The 16,162-nt window shown below is 31.1% G+C and overlaps 1 protein-coding gene across 3 annotated transcripts in view; it reads right to left on the bottom strand.

Moving 5' to 3' along the window:
- samd4a (sterile alpha motif domain containing 4A) overlaps nucleotides 1–16,162 on the bottom strand; it is a 61,536-nt gene that overhangs the window by 26,349 nt on the left and 19,025 nt on the right. For all 3 annotated transcript variants that reach the window (XR_007829512.1, XM_051132575.1, XM_051132577.1), the window contains exon 3: nucleotides 2,408–2,929. Coding sequence is in view for 2 of the 3 variants with exons in the window: in XM_051132575.1 (XP_050988532.1) it covers nucleotides 2,408–2,929 (522 nt within the window). In the remaining variant the exon portion in view is untranslated. The remainder of the gene's footprint in view (nucleotides 1–2,407; nucleotides 2,930–16,162) is intronic.

Here is a 16,162-nt window from a genome sequence, read left to right as displayed (position 1 = left end):
ATAATGTAAAATCATTAATAATTTTTTTTCTTTTTTCACAGTCTTTGAGGAAAAAAAGGAACATTTTTGGCAAATGATGAGATAATTTTAATACTAAATACATTTAAAATATTTTTTATTGTTAAAATAATTTATGTTTTATTGTCTGCACTAAGCTTATTTTAGTATTATTATAAATTAGTATAGTATTTAATATTTTGAATTATTATTTCAGTTAATGAACATATTTTTATAAGAGTTTTAGATTTTACATAATTTATTTTACAGTATTTAATTATTTAAAAATAATATATACAAAATAATATATATATATATATAAATATATATAAAAATAATATATACATATTATAATATTTACATAAAATAAACATTTTTAATTGTAATTCAATTTTATCATGTATTTTTTTCAGTTATAGTTTTACTCATTTTCAGATTGAGTTTATTTTAGTTAACAGATTTATACAAGAGTTTGAGATTTAATATAATTCATAGTATTTTATTTGGTAAATGAATTAATTATTTAAAAATAATATATACCATCTCTTAATTTAAATTGAAAGAAAAATTTAATAAGAAATTAAATACATTAATTTATTCTAATTTTTATTTTATTATATTAATATTAATTTAATGCATTAATTCATCAGTGATTACAATCTACTAGATCCATGCTGGTCTCACAGGATTTGACAAAGAAATAACTGCCAAATGATGAAATCATTTTAATATTAAATACATTTAAAATATTTTTATTGTTAAAATAATTAATTTTTATTAATTAACTATTATTTCATTTAATTATTTGAATTGACCTATTTTTACATTTTCAGTTTTTATTTTAATTTTATCATGTACTTTTGTATTTTTTTCTTGGTTTTATTTAAGAATTGTATGTAGTTTTAATTTGTATTTATTTCAGTTACAGTTTTACTAATTTTAGTATTTCAGAATGAATTTTGATTCATTTTTTGATTCCATTTTTGAACAGATTTTCATAAGATTTTTAGATATTATACAATTTAAAGTATTCAATTTGGACAAATTAAATAATTATTTGAAAATAATATATACCATCTCTTATTTCAAATTGAAAGAAAAACATAAGAAGTATAATATATTAATTTATTTTAATTTTAATGCATTAATATTAACTTCATATATTAATTCATCAGTGATTACAATCCACTATATCTGTGCTTTTCTCACAGGATTTGAGAAATAAATAATTGAAAAATTATTGCAAATTTTTTTTTTTTTTAGATTTTTTTTTTTAATTATTAAAATAATGAAAAAACTTAAAAACTTGTAAAGCATCTAACTTGTAAACGTAATTGTTTACACCAGTGTTGTTTTAGTATTATTTATAAACTATTTAAGTATTATTAAGTTAAATAAGTTTACTTTTTAGTAATTTTGTCATGTGCTTTAGTCATTTTTTATTAGTTTTATTAGTATTTATTTATTTATTTGTATTTATTAGTTTTTAGTTGGTAGTTTTAATTAAATCACAGTTAAATTAAATTACAGTATTTTGGTTGTGCTTATTGTTCTGTTAAATATAAATATCAATGTACTTTTCAATTTAATTTTTAGGATGTTAGAAGGTATTTTTCTAGGCAACGAATGATTATTATTTTTTTTTTTTTTTAAATTTTGTTAGCTTTTTGGGCAAATGAATCTGAATGGAATAGAATCAAACCAAAATTAAATCCAATTAAAAGCTTGTGAACCTGAATCAAACCGAATCCAGCAAATCTGTATTGATGCGCAGCCTTAGCTTACATGATATAAAGAGTTACCCTAAACCTTTTATCACAACAAGTCAAAGGGAACAACTGTATTTTGTCCAGTGGACAGATAAGATAATATTTTTAAAGCCTACATCCTGAGTCTGCCGGAGGTGAGTTGTGAAAGCAGTCCTTTGTGCTGTTAAGTACTCTAAGTAGTCAAAAATAAAGAGGATCTGGTGTAGCAGTGCTTTAAATGTGCCCTTATTTATATCCTCAGCTGTCTCCTTCATCAGAAAAAAAGACCCTTGCATTCTTAGCTGGAAATATCATGCTCTGACCACAGATATTTTCAATCTGAATATCTTTGTTACGCCCACAGCACGGCAGTGCCGCATGTACACATTTTTTCCTCTCGTTTCGCTGGGCTGTCATACTTCTGAACGCTTAGTACAACATCCGAACTGTCCAGGAGGAAATGAGTGGGGATTTGAGAGGGTCCCTATAATGTCAGTGTTGAATGAGTTGACATCTTGCTTGGATTTGCAGCTGTTTTAATCTCACTTGCCAAAGACAAAATAGACAAAATAGCAGCTAGCTCATATGAAACACCTGTGGTTTAGCAATAGGAGACAGACGGCGTCCCACGTTAAGATGAAAGTGAAGAATAGCCTACTCACTTGTGTTGGTCCCACTGCCTGTACCTACAGCGTTGATAGTGGAGGGCACCGAGGATGATGGGTACAGTGAGAGGTGCCCGTTTTCACAGCCCTGTTGCTGCTGCTGCCAACTTCCCAGCCCGGAGTCCCTCGAGCTCTGCCAGCCGTTGAGACGGTCATCCGACCCGTAGCGCTGGTGATGGGGGTAGAGGTGCGGAGGCTGGCCGTGGTGAGATGAAGGCGCACGCTCGAGGGAATCTCCGGCTCCTCTGGCGGCCGCCCGCTCCTCCAGGTGGTTGAGCCAGAGGGCGAGGTTCCCTCGGTCCTCCAGGGAGGTTGCGGGGTGGATGAGGGCATAGGATAGAAGTTGCCTGCTTTCTTCTAAGTGCCGGCCATGTTCGATGGTGTGGCTCAAGATCTTCGGCAGGAGACTCATGTATTCCACCTTGGCCTCGACGTTGCCCGGTTTGAGGAGAGGCAGGTGGGTCAGAACCAGAGAGATGACCCGCTCTTTCGGCTCACTCTGCCACTGACTGATCACCACTGCAAAACAAGAGTTCAAAGCTTAAAAATAAAATAACATGAATAAAAACGAAAAAGAAAAAAAACGTTTTGCATACATTTATGTAAGGAACACGTAAAATAAAATAAAATAAAATAAAATATATATTTTTACAGAAAAGGTCACCTTAAAATAAAATAATATAATAAAATGAAATAAATGGAATTCGATTTTTGGCATAAGTTTACAGAAAGAGCACCATATAAAATAAAATAAAATAAAATAAAAAATATTGGAATTGAAGTTTAGCATACATTTATAGAAAAAAGCACCTTGCAAAATAAAATAAAATAATAAAACAAATTAAAAAAATGGAATTTAAAGTTTAGAAAAAATTTACAGAAAAAAACACCTTAAAATAGAATAAAATAAAATAAAATAAAATAAATAAATAAAATAAAATAAAAAGTAGTAAATATTTAGTTCGCAGAAAAGGGCACATTGACATAAAAAAAAGGTCTAGCATATATTTTTTACAGAAAAGATAACCTTAAAATAAAATAATATGATAAAATAAAATATATGGAATTCAACATTTAGCATACATTTACAGAAAGAACACCTTAATTAAAATAAAATAAAAAATAATAAAATTAAATAAAATATAAAATAAAATAAAAGTTCTCAGAAACGGGCACGCTGAAATAAAATAAAATAATAAATAATAAAATTAAACAATTGAATTTGAAGTTTAGCATAAGTTTTTAGAAAAGGGTACATTAAAATAAAATAAAATAAAATAAAATAAAATAAAAAATAAAATAAAATAAAATAAATGGAATTTGAAGTTTAGTATAAGTTCTCAGAAAAGGGCACACAAATAAAATAAAATAAAATAAAATAAAATAAAATATATGGAATTCAACATTTAGCATACGTTTACAGAAAGAACACCTTAATTTAAAAAAAAATAAATAAATAAAAATAAAATAAGTAAAAAAATAGAATTTGAAGTTTAGCATAAGTTTTCAGAAAAGGGTACATTAAAATAAAATAAAAAAATAAAATAAATAGAATTTTAAGAATTTTAAGTCATCAGAAAAGGACACATTAAAATAAAATAATAAAATAATATGAAAACAAATAGAATTTGAAGTTTAGCACATGTTTTTACAAAAGGGCACATAAATAAAATAAAATAATGAGCTTAACATGGAAGAGATGTGGTTTATCACATTGTGCATGGGAGGTCCACAGTTATATGTGCCTGGATGAAATAACACAAGCAAAGTCATCCCTGTTTTTACTCTTCCTTTAAAATAACTACCGCATTTTAAGTATTCGGTGAGGACACTATTCATAACCAGGGTCGTGCAACCTATTGTAACATGCCTCAGAAATGAACTATAGGAACTATAGATACTTTGAGGTCACGGCAAAGGCTTTGTCCACCACCAATAATAGAGAACGCAGGCCACAGAGTAAACTTCTGGCCACCTCCAGATCACGTCTATGACTCATTTATTCTCTAGGTCTGTCTTTACTTTGGACACGGAGCCACAAATGGAATCCAAAAACGTATTTTTGTAGGCCTAATGATACATGATCATAATCAAGCTATCAACAACATGTCCAGGTCACATTTCACCCGAAAATCAACAGAAATATATTTTAAAAGTAAAGATGATGATCTGCACTCAAATGCTCCACCACTATTATTAGTTCATTAGTTCAAGAGATATGTTATGCACTTTAAAATGATGACAGTGATTGTAGTTGATGAAACTGGATCATAAATGAGTTTCATCAGCGTGTGTACGAGTAGAGATGTTTCAGCGGTCTTCTGTCATGTTCAGCACGAAGCTATGCTTGTTTATACCTCATACCAATGTCATGCTAAAGACAGACGCTCAGACTTGAGGACGACTGCGGACGGATGATTAAGTGTCTCTCTGGGAGTCTTTTTCAGGCACTTCCATTTTTACTGATGGGCCGCCGGGATTCTAGAGGACAAGTAGACAAACCCACTTCACACCCCCTGGTGGTCCTTTATCTATGAGCGTATTCAAACCCACAACTTTTCAGTTAATAACACAGACTTTGAATCACAAAACGCAATACAAATACATATCCTCAGTACTATATAAGATCATGTGTGTGCAATCACAAACCACTTAGGAACATGTCATATGAAAGGACGTAGTTAGAGTAAATGGGTGCCATCAGAATGAGAGTCCAAACAGCTGATCAAAACATCACAATAATCCACAAGTAATCCACATGACTCCAGTCTATCAATTAACATCTTGTGAAGTGAATTTTTTTTTTTTGCAATAAACAAATCAACAAATCCACTCAAAATATGAGTCCACTATCCATAATATTAGTTTCTCCAGTAAAAAAGCCATCTTGTCTGAATCAGGAGATGAATCAGAAATATTATGCTCAGATCAAACACCGTTTACAAGTAAAAACAGTCCAAAACAAATATCTTGTGATGGGACAACAGGAGATGGACTTTGTTATTATGGATCATAAACACATATTTTGGCTAGAAGTGACAGTTTAAAATTAAAATTAGTTTATTACAAACATGCAGCTTTTTGCTTCACAAGACATTAATTGACGGATTGGAGTCGTGTGGATTACTCTGATGTTTTTATCTGTTGTTTGGACTCTCATTCTGACGGCACCCATTCACTGTAGTGGACCCATTGCTAAACAAGTGATGTAACGCTGAATTTCTCTAAATCTGTTCTGATGAAGAAACAAAATCATCTACAGTTAAAGTCAAAAGTTTTCATACACCTTGCAGAATCTGATAAATGTTTATTATTTGACCAAAATATGAGAGATCATACAAAATGCATGTTATTTTTTATTTAGTATTGACCTGAATAAGATATTTCACATTAAAGATGTTTACATATAGTCCACAAGAGAAAAAAAATAGTTGAATTATAAAAGTTTACATACAGGAATAAGTGTATTAAGAGTCAGGGGGTGAAAACTTTTGGAATCTGAAGATCAGGGTATATTTAACTAATTTTGCTTTCTGGGAAACATGCAAGTATCTTCTGTTGCTTCTGAAGGGCAGTACTACATGAAAAAATATGATATTTAGGCTAAATAAGAAAAATGTACACAACTTCATTCGGTTCAAAAGTTTTCACCCCCCAGCTCTTAATGCAGAGTTTTTATTCCTGTATGTAAACTTTTATAATTCAACTATTAATTTGTCTTGTGGACTATATGTAAACATCTTTATTGTGATGTATCTTATTCAGGTCAGCACTAAATAAAAAATAACATGCATTTTGTATGATCCCTCATATTTTGGTCAAATAATAAACATTTTGCAGATTCTGCAAGGTGTATGAAAACTTTTGACTTCAACTGTAAATGAGTTTGTTTCTTCGTCAGAACAGATTTAGAGAAATTTAGTGTTATATCACTTGTTTAGCAATGGATCCACTACAGTGAGTGAATGGGTGCCGTCAGAATGAGAGTCCACTGAGAGACTACAGAAGATACTTACTTGTTTCCCAGAAGACAAAAGTTAAATTTACACTGATGTCCAAATTCAAAATGTTTTCACCCTTGGCTCCTAAATGCATTGTTTTTCCTTCTGGAGCATCAGTGAGTGTTTGAACCTTCTATAATAGTTGCATATGAGTCCCTCAGTTGTCCTCAGTGTGAAAATATGGATCTCAAAATCATACAGTCATTGTTGGAAAGGGTTCAAATACACAAAAATGCTGAAAAAACAAGAATTTGTGGGACCTGAAGGTCTTTTCTGAAGAACAGCAGGCAGTTTAACTGTTCAGGACAAACAAGGGACTCATGAGCAACTATAACTAAACAAAAAAGCTGTGGATCATTCAGAGAACAACATTATTAAGATAACAACAAGTATTAAGAATCAAGGGGATGTAAACTTTTGAACCAGGTCATTTTTATAAATTCAACTATTATTTTCTCTTGTGGACTACATGTAAACATCTTTTATGTGAAATATGTTATTCAGGTCAGTACTAAACAAAAAATAATATGCATTTTGTATGATCCCTCTTATTTCGGTAATAATTAACATTTTGCAGATTCTGTGGTGTATGTAAACTTTTGACTTCAACTGTAAATATTGCATGGCCTATGGGTGAGTAAATTTCCAGCATATTTTCATTTTTGGGTGGACTATTCCTTTAAGGGGGTAACTTTTACAAGATGCGATGAAATAAGTAAAATAAACTTTCAAGAATCAAAATTAGATTAAGCGCTTAGTCAGAAACACAGGAGAATTCTTCATAAATTACATCCGTTGAGTGATGAGAAAAGGTTGTACGTCCACCACTATGTGTCACCACTCAGCTCAGTTCAGTTTGTGCTTTGCCAAAGGTTGTGATGAGTTTATCTGGTAATAAAGTCCTCATGACCCTCAGTAACACTCCTCTACTAAAATTAGAGCCCAGCATTCAACTTGGCCAGCGTCCTGCTCTACCTCAGCGGTTGCCAGCTCCTCTACGGCTCCCACACTCCTCCATCATTACACAGTTCTTCTTCCTTCGCTCCACCCATCCAGCTGGATATAGAGGGAGCGCTGCTGCTAAAACAATGCGGCTTACTCATCTCAAGGATTCTGACTTCCTCTGTCACCATCCCCCCGTCCACTTCCTTCGGGATCCGATCGCAGAAAGACGTTGGATCTCTTTCTACACTGTCCCTTTTCTCATTGCTGAATCCCACATCTGATACTGTGCAAGAACAGACTCACTAGATAGTGGAAACCCACTCATCTCATGTGACAGACACGCATGTAAATTTAATTTTATCTGAACAGTCACACTGTTTTGTGCATACTTGCATTACGTTCTGAGACATTTCTGAACATTGCAAAACTGATTTGGAGATAATAATAAACTGCTGGGCAGTACTGACAGATTAATAACCAATAAATGGCAGATTTTAAAATTCAATATTGATCTAAACAGTGTTTAGTATTTTTTATATAATATTATACATTAGTAAGTTTGTTATCTACTTTTGTCATTTTTATTAATTATATAATAATAAATATTACTTTATAGTTTTAGCTTATCAGTTTTACAAATTTTAGTACTATAACCTTTTTTTTTGTTTCAATTTCATTTAGGCATCACATCACTATAAATTACAGATGAAACATGGAATTTCATTTTGAGATTAGCTAAAAAATACATTTAAGGGCGTTATTAAATGATTAGTGTTTTTAAAGACGAAGTGAGCATATGATTTCAAAGGCCATCTAAATGTACAATAAACAAAAATTAATTAAAAAATATTAAATATTTTCACCACAGATAAATGAACTAAAATAAACTAAAATTGTTTTTAAAGATTAAGTGAAAATTAGATGACTTTGAAGGTCATCTAAATGTAAACAAAAAGAAAATTAAATCAATCAATATATATTAAATATTTTCATCACAGATTAATAAAAAAATGAAAATGTATTTTTAAAGATTAAGTGAGCGCTAGATGATTTTAAAGATAATCTAAATGCAAAATAATCAAATATTAATCAATATATATTAAATATTTTCAGCACAGACAAAAAAAATCAAAAAAGGCTTTGTATTTTTAAAGATTAAGTGAGAATTAGATGACTTTAAAGATCATCTAAATGTAAAAAAATTAAAATCAAAGGAATCAATATATATTAAAAAGTTTCAACACAGATAAATAAAAAAGAAAAAAAGATTAGTATTTTTAAAGATTAAGTGAGTGCTAGATGGTTTTAAAGCTCATCTAAATGTAAAATAATCAAATATTAATCAATATATATTAAATATTTTTAACATTGATTAAAAAAACTTAAGAAAAAAGGATTTATATTTTTAAAGATTAAGTGAGAATTAAATGACTAAAAGGTCACCTACATGTAAAAAAAATGAAAAGAATCAATATATACAATATTTTTAACACAAAAAAAAAACAATATTTTAAACACAGATTAAAAAAAAAACTCAAAAAAGGATTTTTATTTTTAAAGATTATGTGAGAATTAGATGACTTTAAAAGGTCACCTAAATGTAAAAAAATGAAAATAAAAAGAATCAATATATATTAAATATATTCAACACAGATAAAAAAAAAAACTGAGGAAAAAAAAGATTAGTATTTTTAAAGATAAAGTGAGTGCTAGATGATTTTAAAGGTCATTTAAATGTAAAAGTATATATATATATATATATATATATAAATAAATAAAATGAAAATGAAAATAATCAATATATATTAAATATTTTAACATAGAAAAAAAACCCTGAAAAAAGCATAATATGTTGTGAATCTCTAATTATAAATATAAGAGACAAACCATGAGCTCTAAGGCTATTGAAGAAAAGTAAAAGCTTTTTGTAGAAGCCATACTTCAAATGACTGGATTTGTATAAGCTGGTTTATGAGGTTGTTCCAGTCTAACCAATGTGGTTTAACTGGTAAGCAAAATGATCTTGTGACTTGGCCAGCTGTAAAATTCCATTAAGGTACATTAATACACTAATTCATAAGTCATAGCTTAGCAGTTGGCTCATAGACCCCTGGAGCTGGTGGAACGTGACTCTCACAGGAATGTGTTTCTCCCTGTCTCTTCTTTTGTGTCCAAAGCCCTCTCTTTCTTTTACTCTTCTTTTGATTATCCATCAAAACCACTCCTCTTTTACAGTATTTAAAGTGTTTACGACCATTAACTAAAGCATTGGAACAAAAAAGTTGGATGTGACTGAAATAGAGAGGGAGAACGAGACAGAAACGTAGTGAAAGCAACATTCTGCAGGGAGTCTGTGAATCACCGTTGATTCACAGCGGTCAGTCTGAGGAAAGCCCTTCTTTAAGGCTTCACTGAGTCATTTTTAGACAGTAAAACACTGCGTTCTAGTAAACTCCACGTGGCGCCCGTTCTCGGCGAACAGAGCTTTCAAACATCCCTGCGTTCGGTCGTAATTTGTATTTTCTCCACCTCTTCCACTTAACCTTCCGATTGGCTTAAAATAGAAGCTGCTCTTCAACAGCACAATGTTTGAGTGCGCAAACTACTCCAGAAGAGTGAGGCCTAAGCAAAAACACTGGAAACTATTCCCCCTGAGCCTGCATGACTGTCTTTATGAGGGAGTCAACTGATTCGTTCAAAAAACTGATTCATTCAGGGACAGAACAAGTGACTGCCTATATTCAGAAAATCGCACCATCATTCTTTTTCTACAATTTATGACAGAAATAGTAAAAGTAGTATGCTAGCATGCTATTTTCAATTTAGCCACTGTCTCTATGAGTCACAAATTCATTAAACCAATTCATTCAAAACCACTGATTCATTCAGAAATTAAACTTTTTTTGTATTCATAAGCATGCCACTGAATCATTAATGATGCTTATGTACTGTTTTGGAAACAGACTAAGAAAATGGCATGATGTAATGATTTCCACAATGCAGAAAACACAGATATAATCATGGAATCCAGTCATAAAAATAGGAATTTACTGTATAACGTGGAATGTCATGGAATTTGTCCAATTTGGGATGAATTAATCAAAAGTAGGTCAGTAAACTTAAAGTCAAAACACAATATATACTAGTGGAAATACTAAAATGGAATCCAAAATATTTAATAGAAAACACAGAATTTAGTAAAAATATAACTGATTTTGAGATAAAATAAAACATTTCATAGGGCCTTCGATTTTTGATTAACTTTTAATAAATTGGCATTAAATATTGTAAGTTTCATGATTTCAATTAAACTATTTGGACATGCTTTGTGATTAATAAAATGTAACTTACCTATTAAAACAGAGTCTAAAATTAAAATGGAAAAAAAAAAAAAAGAAAAAAGGAAAAAATGGAATTTGGAAACAATATTTGTAAGGAATATTTACCATAAAAATTATTTATTTACAAGACAAAAAGTGATGAATGATAAAATAATAATAATAATAAGTAATAATAATAATAAAATCATCACTAATCATGTAATACAACATTTAAGAGTGTTATTAAATAATTAGTGATTTTAATATAAAATTTAAATATTGATAAATAAATATTAAATATGTTCGCCACAGATAACTAAAAAAACAATTAAACAAATTATTAGTATTTTTAAAGATTAAGTGAGAAGTAGATGACATGCTTTTTAATTAATAAAATTAATTTACCATTAAAACAGAGTCTAGAAAAATTTAAATGGAAAAAAAAGGATTCTAGAAAAATTAAATCTGAAAAAAATGGAATTTGAGAACAATATTTTTAAGGAATATTTACGAGAAAAATTATTTACTAGAATTTATTTACCGAAAAAATGTGATGAATGACAAATTAATAATAAAATAATAATAAAAATAATAATACATTAATTCTTTACAAAATCAATTAATTAGACATAATGGAAAACACAGATTTTGTTAGAAATGAAAAATAAATAAAAAATTCATGGGGCCTTAAAAATACCATTTTTATTAAACTTTTACTAAACTGCTGTTAAAGTGTGTAAGTTTCATGATTTCAATTAATATTAATCTTTTTGATTAATATTTTTTTATTTAACAATTTGGAAAAAAATACAACAGACTTCAAATCTCTAAATTAAGACACACTGAGAAAGCTGATAATTGAAAATGAAAATAATTTTTAATAACATTATTCCATATGTAAACATGTCACACAGAAACGAAACAAATGATTGTGTTTATCAGTGAGTCAATGAATCATTCAATCAACTGATTCGTTCAAAAAACAGATTTGTGCAGAAACAAAACAAGTGACTTGGCTGAATTGTGAATATCATCCCATCATACTACTCTCAGTTATTTTTACCTATAAAGTTATGTCAGGAATAGTAAGAGTAGCATGCTAGTTAGATTCATTCAAAAACACAGGTACTAACTCAAAACACAAACTTTTTTATAAGCGTGTCACTGAATCATTTATTCAACTGATTCGTTATGCAATATAAATTCTTGCTTACTGATTAAATAAGATGTCACATATGAAGCAAATAATTGTGTGTTAGGAATGGAACACAATTATCTGTTTACATCGACGGACCTTTAACACACAAACAAACAAACAGAATCACAGACAGACATGCTGTTCACCAGACGGAGATGGGTGGTTAAACCCAAGCAGTGCACATTAGAGACCGTTCAGCCGAGCGTACGCAGACAGACGCTTTTCCCTTTTAATTAGATGAACTTTGAGCCACTTTTAATGAGAGACCGAATATAACCCCCTGCAAGCTGCTGTAACAACATCAGTGCCCCTCTTGACCTGGATACACGCCTCGATAACACTCAACCCCCATCGTATGCCACCAGATGCTCCATTAACACCAGGGACACAATTGGCGGCTGATAAAAACACTCGCACAGTCATACAAACAGTCACGCACACGCCCACGTCTGCATGGGAGGAGATGTGTTTGTCAGACACATGATTCTCTCAAGCTAAAAATAGGATGACCACAACACTGACTCCAAACACCAGTGGACTGGTGATAACACCCTATTTATATGAGACCATCAGAGACTGCATCAGCTGAATCACACACACCCAGCGACGACACACTGCAAGAAGGTCACCGAAAGACAACCGTTCAGAGGCTGCTTCGCGGCCCTGTTCTCACCTTTGTCCCTTACAAAAAATACTTACTTATTTAATATTTCTATAGCATTTACATTATATTTCATATACGAGTAATAATCTTCTCTTATATAAAAAAACATGTTTTAGATGCTAAAACTAGTCACAAATTCTTTTAATTTTTTCGCCAACTTTTTGCCTTTTCAATAGTCTTTAGGGCTGTGTATTGCCAAGAATCTGGCAATACGATACATGTGACGATACAGGGGTTGCGATACACTGCGATACTGTAAATGCGGCGATATATTGGGATATTTCTTATTTTAAGAATAGGATATACTTTAAGGAAAGCTGTAATTAAGAACACACCACCATATGCAAACCTTAGCAAAAAGTTCAGTTCAAAAAGTTCAAAAGATCAGTCCCTGTAAGATTCTTATTGAATTACTTTTTGTGCAGTACGAGTAAAGGGGGGAAATAAAATGCCTGCAGGATTCTTTAGTTATTAAATGTATAAAATGTAAGCTTTTATAAACAGAGCGTATATATTTTTAGACCCTGCTTTAAAGGTTCACAGTTTAAGTTGTAACATACAAAGGCACTGGCATGTTTTAAGATCAATCAGTGCAAGTTTCTTTCAGTTGAAACTGCTCAGACTGGGACTAGGCTTAAGCCTGGTCTGGGACAATGTTGTAACATTTTGATCTAAACTTAAGAAATACATCTGCTTAATATCAATGAGAAATAAAGTGCTTGCAGGAATTCTAAAGAAAACAAAATAATTGTAAAACAATAAAATAAACATGTATTGGAAATTCTTAGAACCTTTTTGTGCTGAGAATTCCACAAGTTTTGGATTTCACAAGATTTTTAGTTTGTATTTATGTTCCGCATGGAATCGCCAAATTGCACAAAATGCCCCCACCACGAGAGAAAGCGGCGAAAGCGAGAGAAAGCTACCACACCACCCGCCACGAACACCCTTTCACACGGGGCGCGGCAAGCAGCGGAACCCCCGTGGCCTGTGCAGCCAAGGCAGCGCCCGCGCCGCGGTCCCGGGGCGGAAGTTACCACAAAGGCTGAAACGACGCCACGCTTCAAGTTTGCACACCAAGGAAGGAGCAGGAACTATTCTTTCATCCTCCATTACTAGCAGCCAACTATATTAACGACAACATTAGTGGCGTACCTTTATGCTAGTATTTCCTGTCACTGTTTAAATTCAGAGATAAGACGACTGCCATCTAGCGATCAAGATATAAACTCAAAACGAAACATCTGCCATGAATCTTGTATGATTTTTTTTAAATATCGATATTCCGTTTTTGAGAATCGATACAGTATCGCCAAACAAAATATTGCGATACTCACGTGTATCGATATTTTCTTACACCCAAGAATGAATTTTTCAAAATACAAATATTCAGTGTAGTTTGTTATTTAATATATTAATATAATTTGGAATCTACCAATTCTACTATTTTGGATGGATAAATCAAAAGTAGGTCAGTACAGCTACATCAAAACGCAATATGGGCTGTGAATATTAAGCTGCAAACATACTATTTAAATATGAATCGTGCATGTTCTGTGTGTCGCTGTGTAAATGCACAGACGCAGGGTTTCATTTATTACACACACTGAAGGGCACATGATGCTCACTGCGTTTTCAGCCTGTGCTGCTTCAATATATAAGTACATGAACATAATTTCTAGAACTGCTCTGAGAGTCACTTCATGAGAAAAACTCCTGTTATATCATATACAAACAGAAACTTAAAGGCCTTCACAGCAACCTGTCAAAATAAGTGTTCAGTTTAACTTGAAGAAACTGTGACGGAAATATATTACTTAATGTAATAATAGTAGTACTAATAATTCTTATTAAAACATTATTTTTAAAGGAATATTTAGCAGAAAATTTACTTACCAGAATTTATTTAGCAGAAAAAATTAAATATATTTTTAAAACATAAATAAATAAATAAATAAAACAACATTTTTTTAAGTAAATTAATTTGAGATTTTTTTGCTTATTAAAAATGAATGAATCCATTAAAATTGAATCTAGAGAATTAATAGAAAACAGAATTTGGTAAAAAACAAAACTGAATTTGAGAACAAAATTAAACATTTCATACTGCCTTAAAAATGTAATTTTTGTTAAACTTTTAATAAACTGCTTTTAAAAATGATTTTGTAACTTTGAGGGAATTAAATAAAAAATAAAAATTTTTATTTTTAATTAAAAAACAAATTAAAAAAAAAAAAAAAACAGAACCCAGAAAAATTAAAACAGAAAAAAAGGGAATTTTGAAAAAAATAAAACAGAATTTGGGAAAAATAAAACAGATTTCATATGGACTAAAAAAAAAAAAAAGTTAATTACACATCAGTTAATTGTACATGTTTTTTATTCTTTTTTTTTAATTTAACCATTAAAACAGAATCTAGAAAAAATTAAAACAGAAAAAGGTGAGAGTTCTGTGAGAAGTGCTGGTGCACATATAAACATATATGAAATAAGTCCCATATATAACATAAATAAAATTACCCCATAGCAGATGTATACAGGTGGAGCTGGGGAAGGTGGAGGGTTTCTAAAGCGCACTGCAACTGCTTCAGCAAGCACTAGCCAAGCATTTGAATAAATGAGGGATTTATAAAGCACTTTATTGTGTATTGAAACACACTCAGCGCTTTACAATCACATAAGGGGTCTCTCTTCAACCACCACCAGTGCACAGCAATAAGAAACCAGTCAGCTGAGTTAGAGCTTATCCATCTAGAGTTTCATAACAGCACTTGTATATACCGATTTACTGCTCAAGAAACATTTTTTATTATTAACATTTGTGCTGCTCAATATTTTTGAGGAAACATGATCTTTCAGTATTCTTTGAAGAGTAGAAAGTTCAAAAGTATAGCATTTATTTGACACAGAAAAATCTTTTCTAACATGTTTTTACTGTCACAATTAATCTTTTGAATATATATTTGCCTATATATTCTGACCCCAAACTTCAAATAGTACACATACTAAAAGTACACACTGTAGCAGTTTTTATAGTATTAAAAAACATGGTAATAACATGGTGTTCTTTGGCAAAGTTCATGATGTGGCTGCATCCATGGTGATCCTGGCCTCAACTATTGTCCAACATTTGCCTTGTTAGCACAACAAACACAGCAAGAGATGGTTTAGAAAGAGATCATTCCTTTTTTATAGTTGTTGAGTCAACACAGTACGGACACAATGTGTTCCTTGGAGGATGATGCACCACTTTTAAATTGCTTGGGACAGAGACGGCGGACACACAACCTCAGCTCGGATTCACAAATAACGCCAATACGCACCAGACACAGGAACCAAACCTGCTGTATAACACATCAGAAAGTCTAAAAACGAGGTCTGTCTGTACTTTTTTCCACTTATGAGGGGGGAAAAAAACAACACTGGAATTGGTCTGTGGACGCGGTACGAACTCACATCGAGAAGATTTTTCCTGGAAGGAAAGTGCGGAAAGGAAAAAGAAAAATGTGAATATATTTCTGAAAAAAAAAAAAAAAATTAAATAGTAATATTTTTTGTTATAAAATCAAGTAATTAGAGATTTTTTGCTTATTAAAAATGAAAGAATCCATTAAAATTGAATTT

The sequence above is a fragment of the Labeo rohita genome, chromosome 17 (genome assembly GCF_022985175.1).
Source record: "Labeo rohita strain BAU-BD-2019 chromosome 17, IGBB_LRoh.1.0, whole genome shotgun sequence".
In the NCBI taxonomy this organism is placed as follows: Eukaryota; Metazoa; Chordata; class Actinopteri; order Cypriniformes; family Cyprinidae; genus Labeo; species Labeo rohita.
Note: the sequence above shows the minus strand (reverse complement) of the source record. Positions and strands in the feature narration are given on the sequence as shown.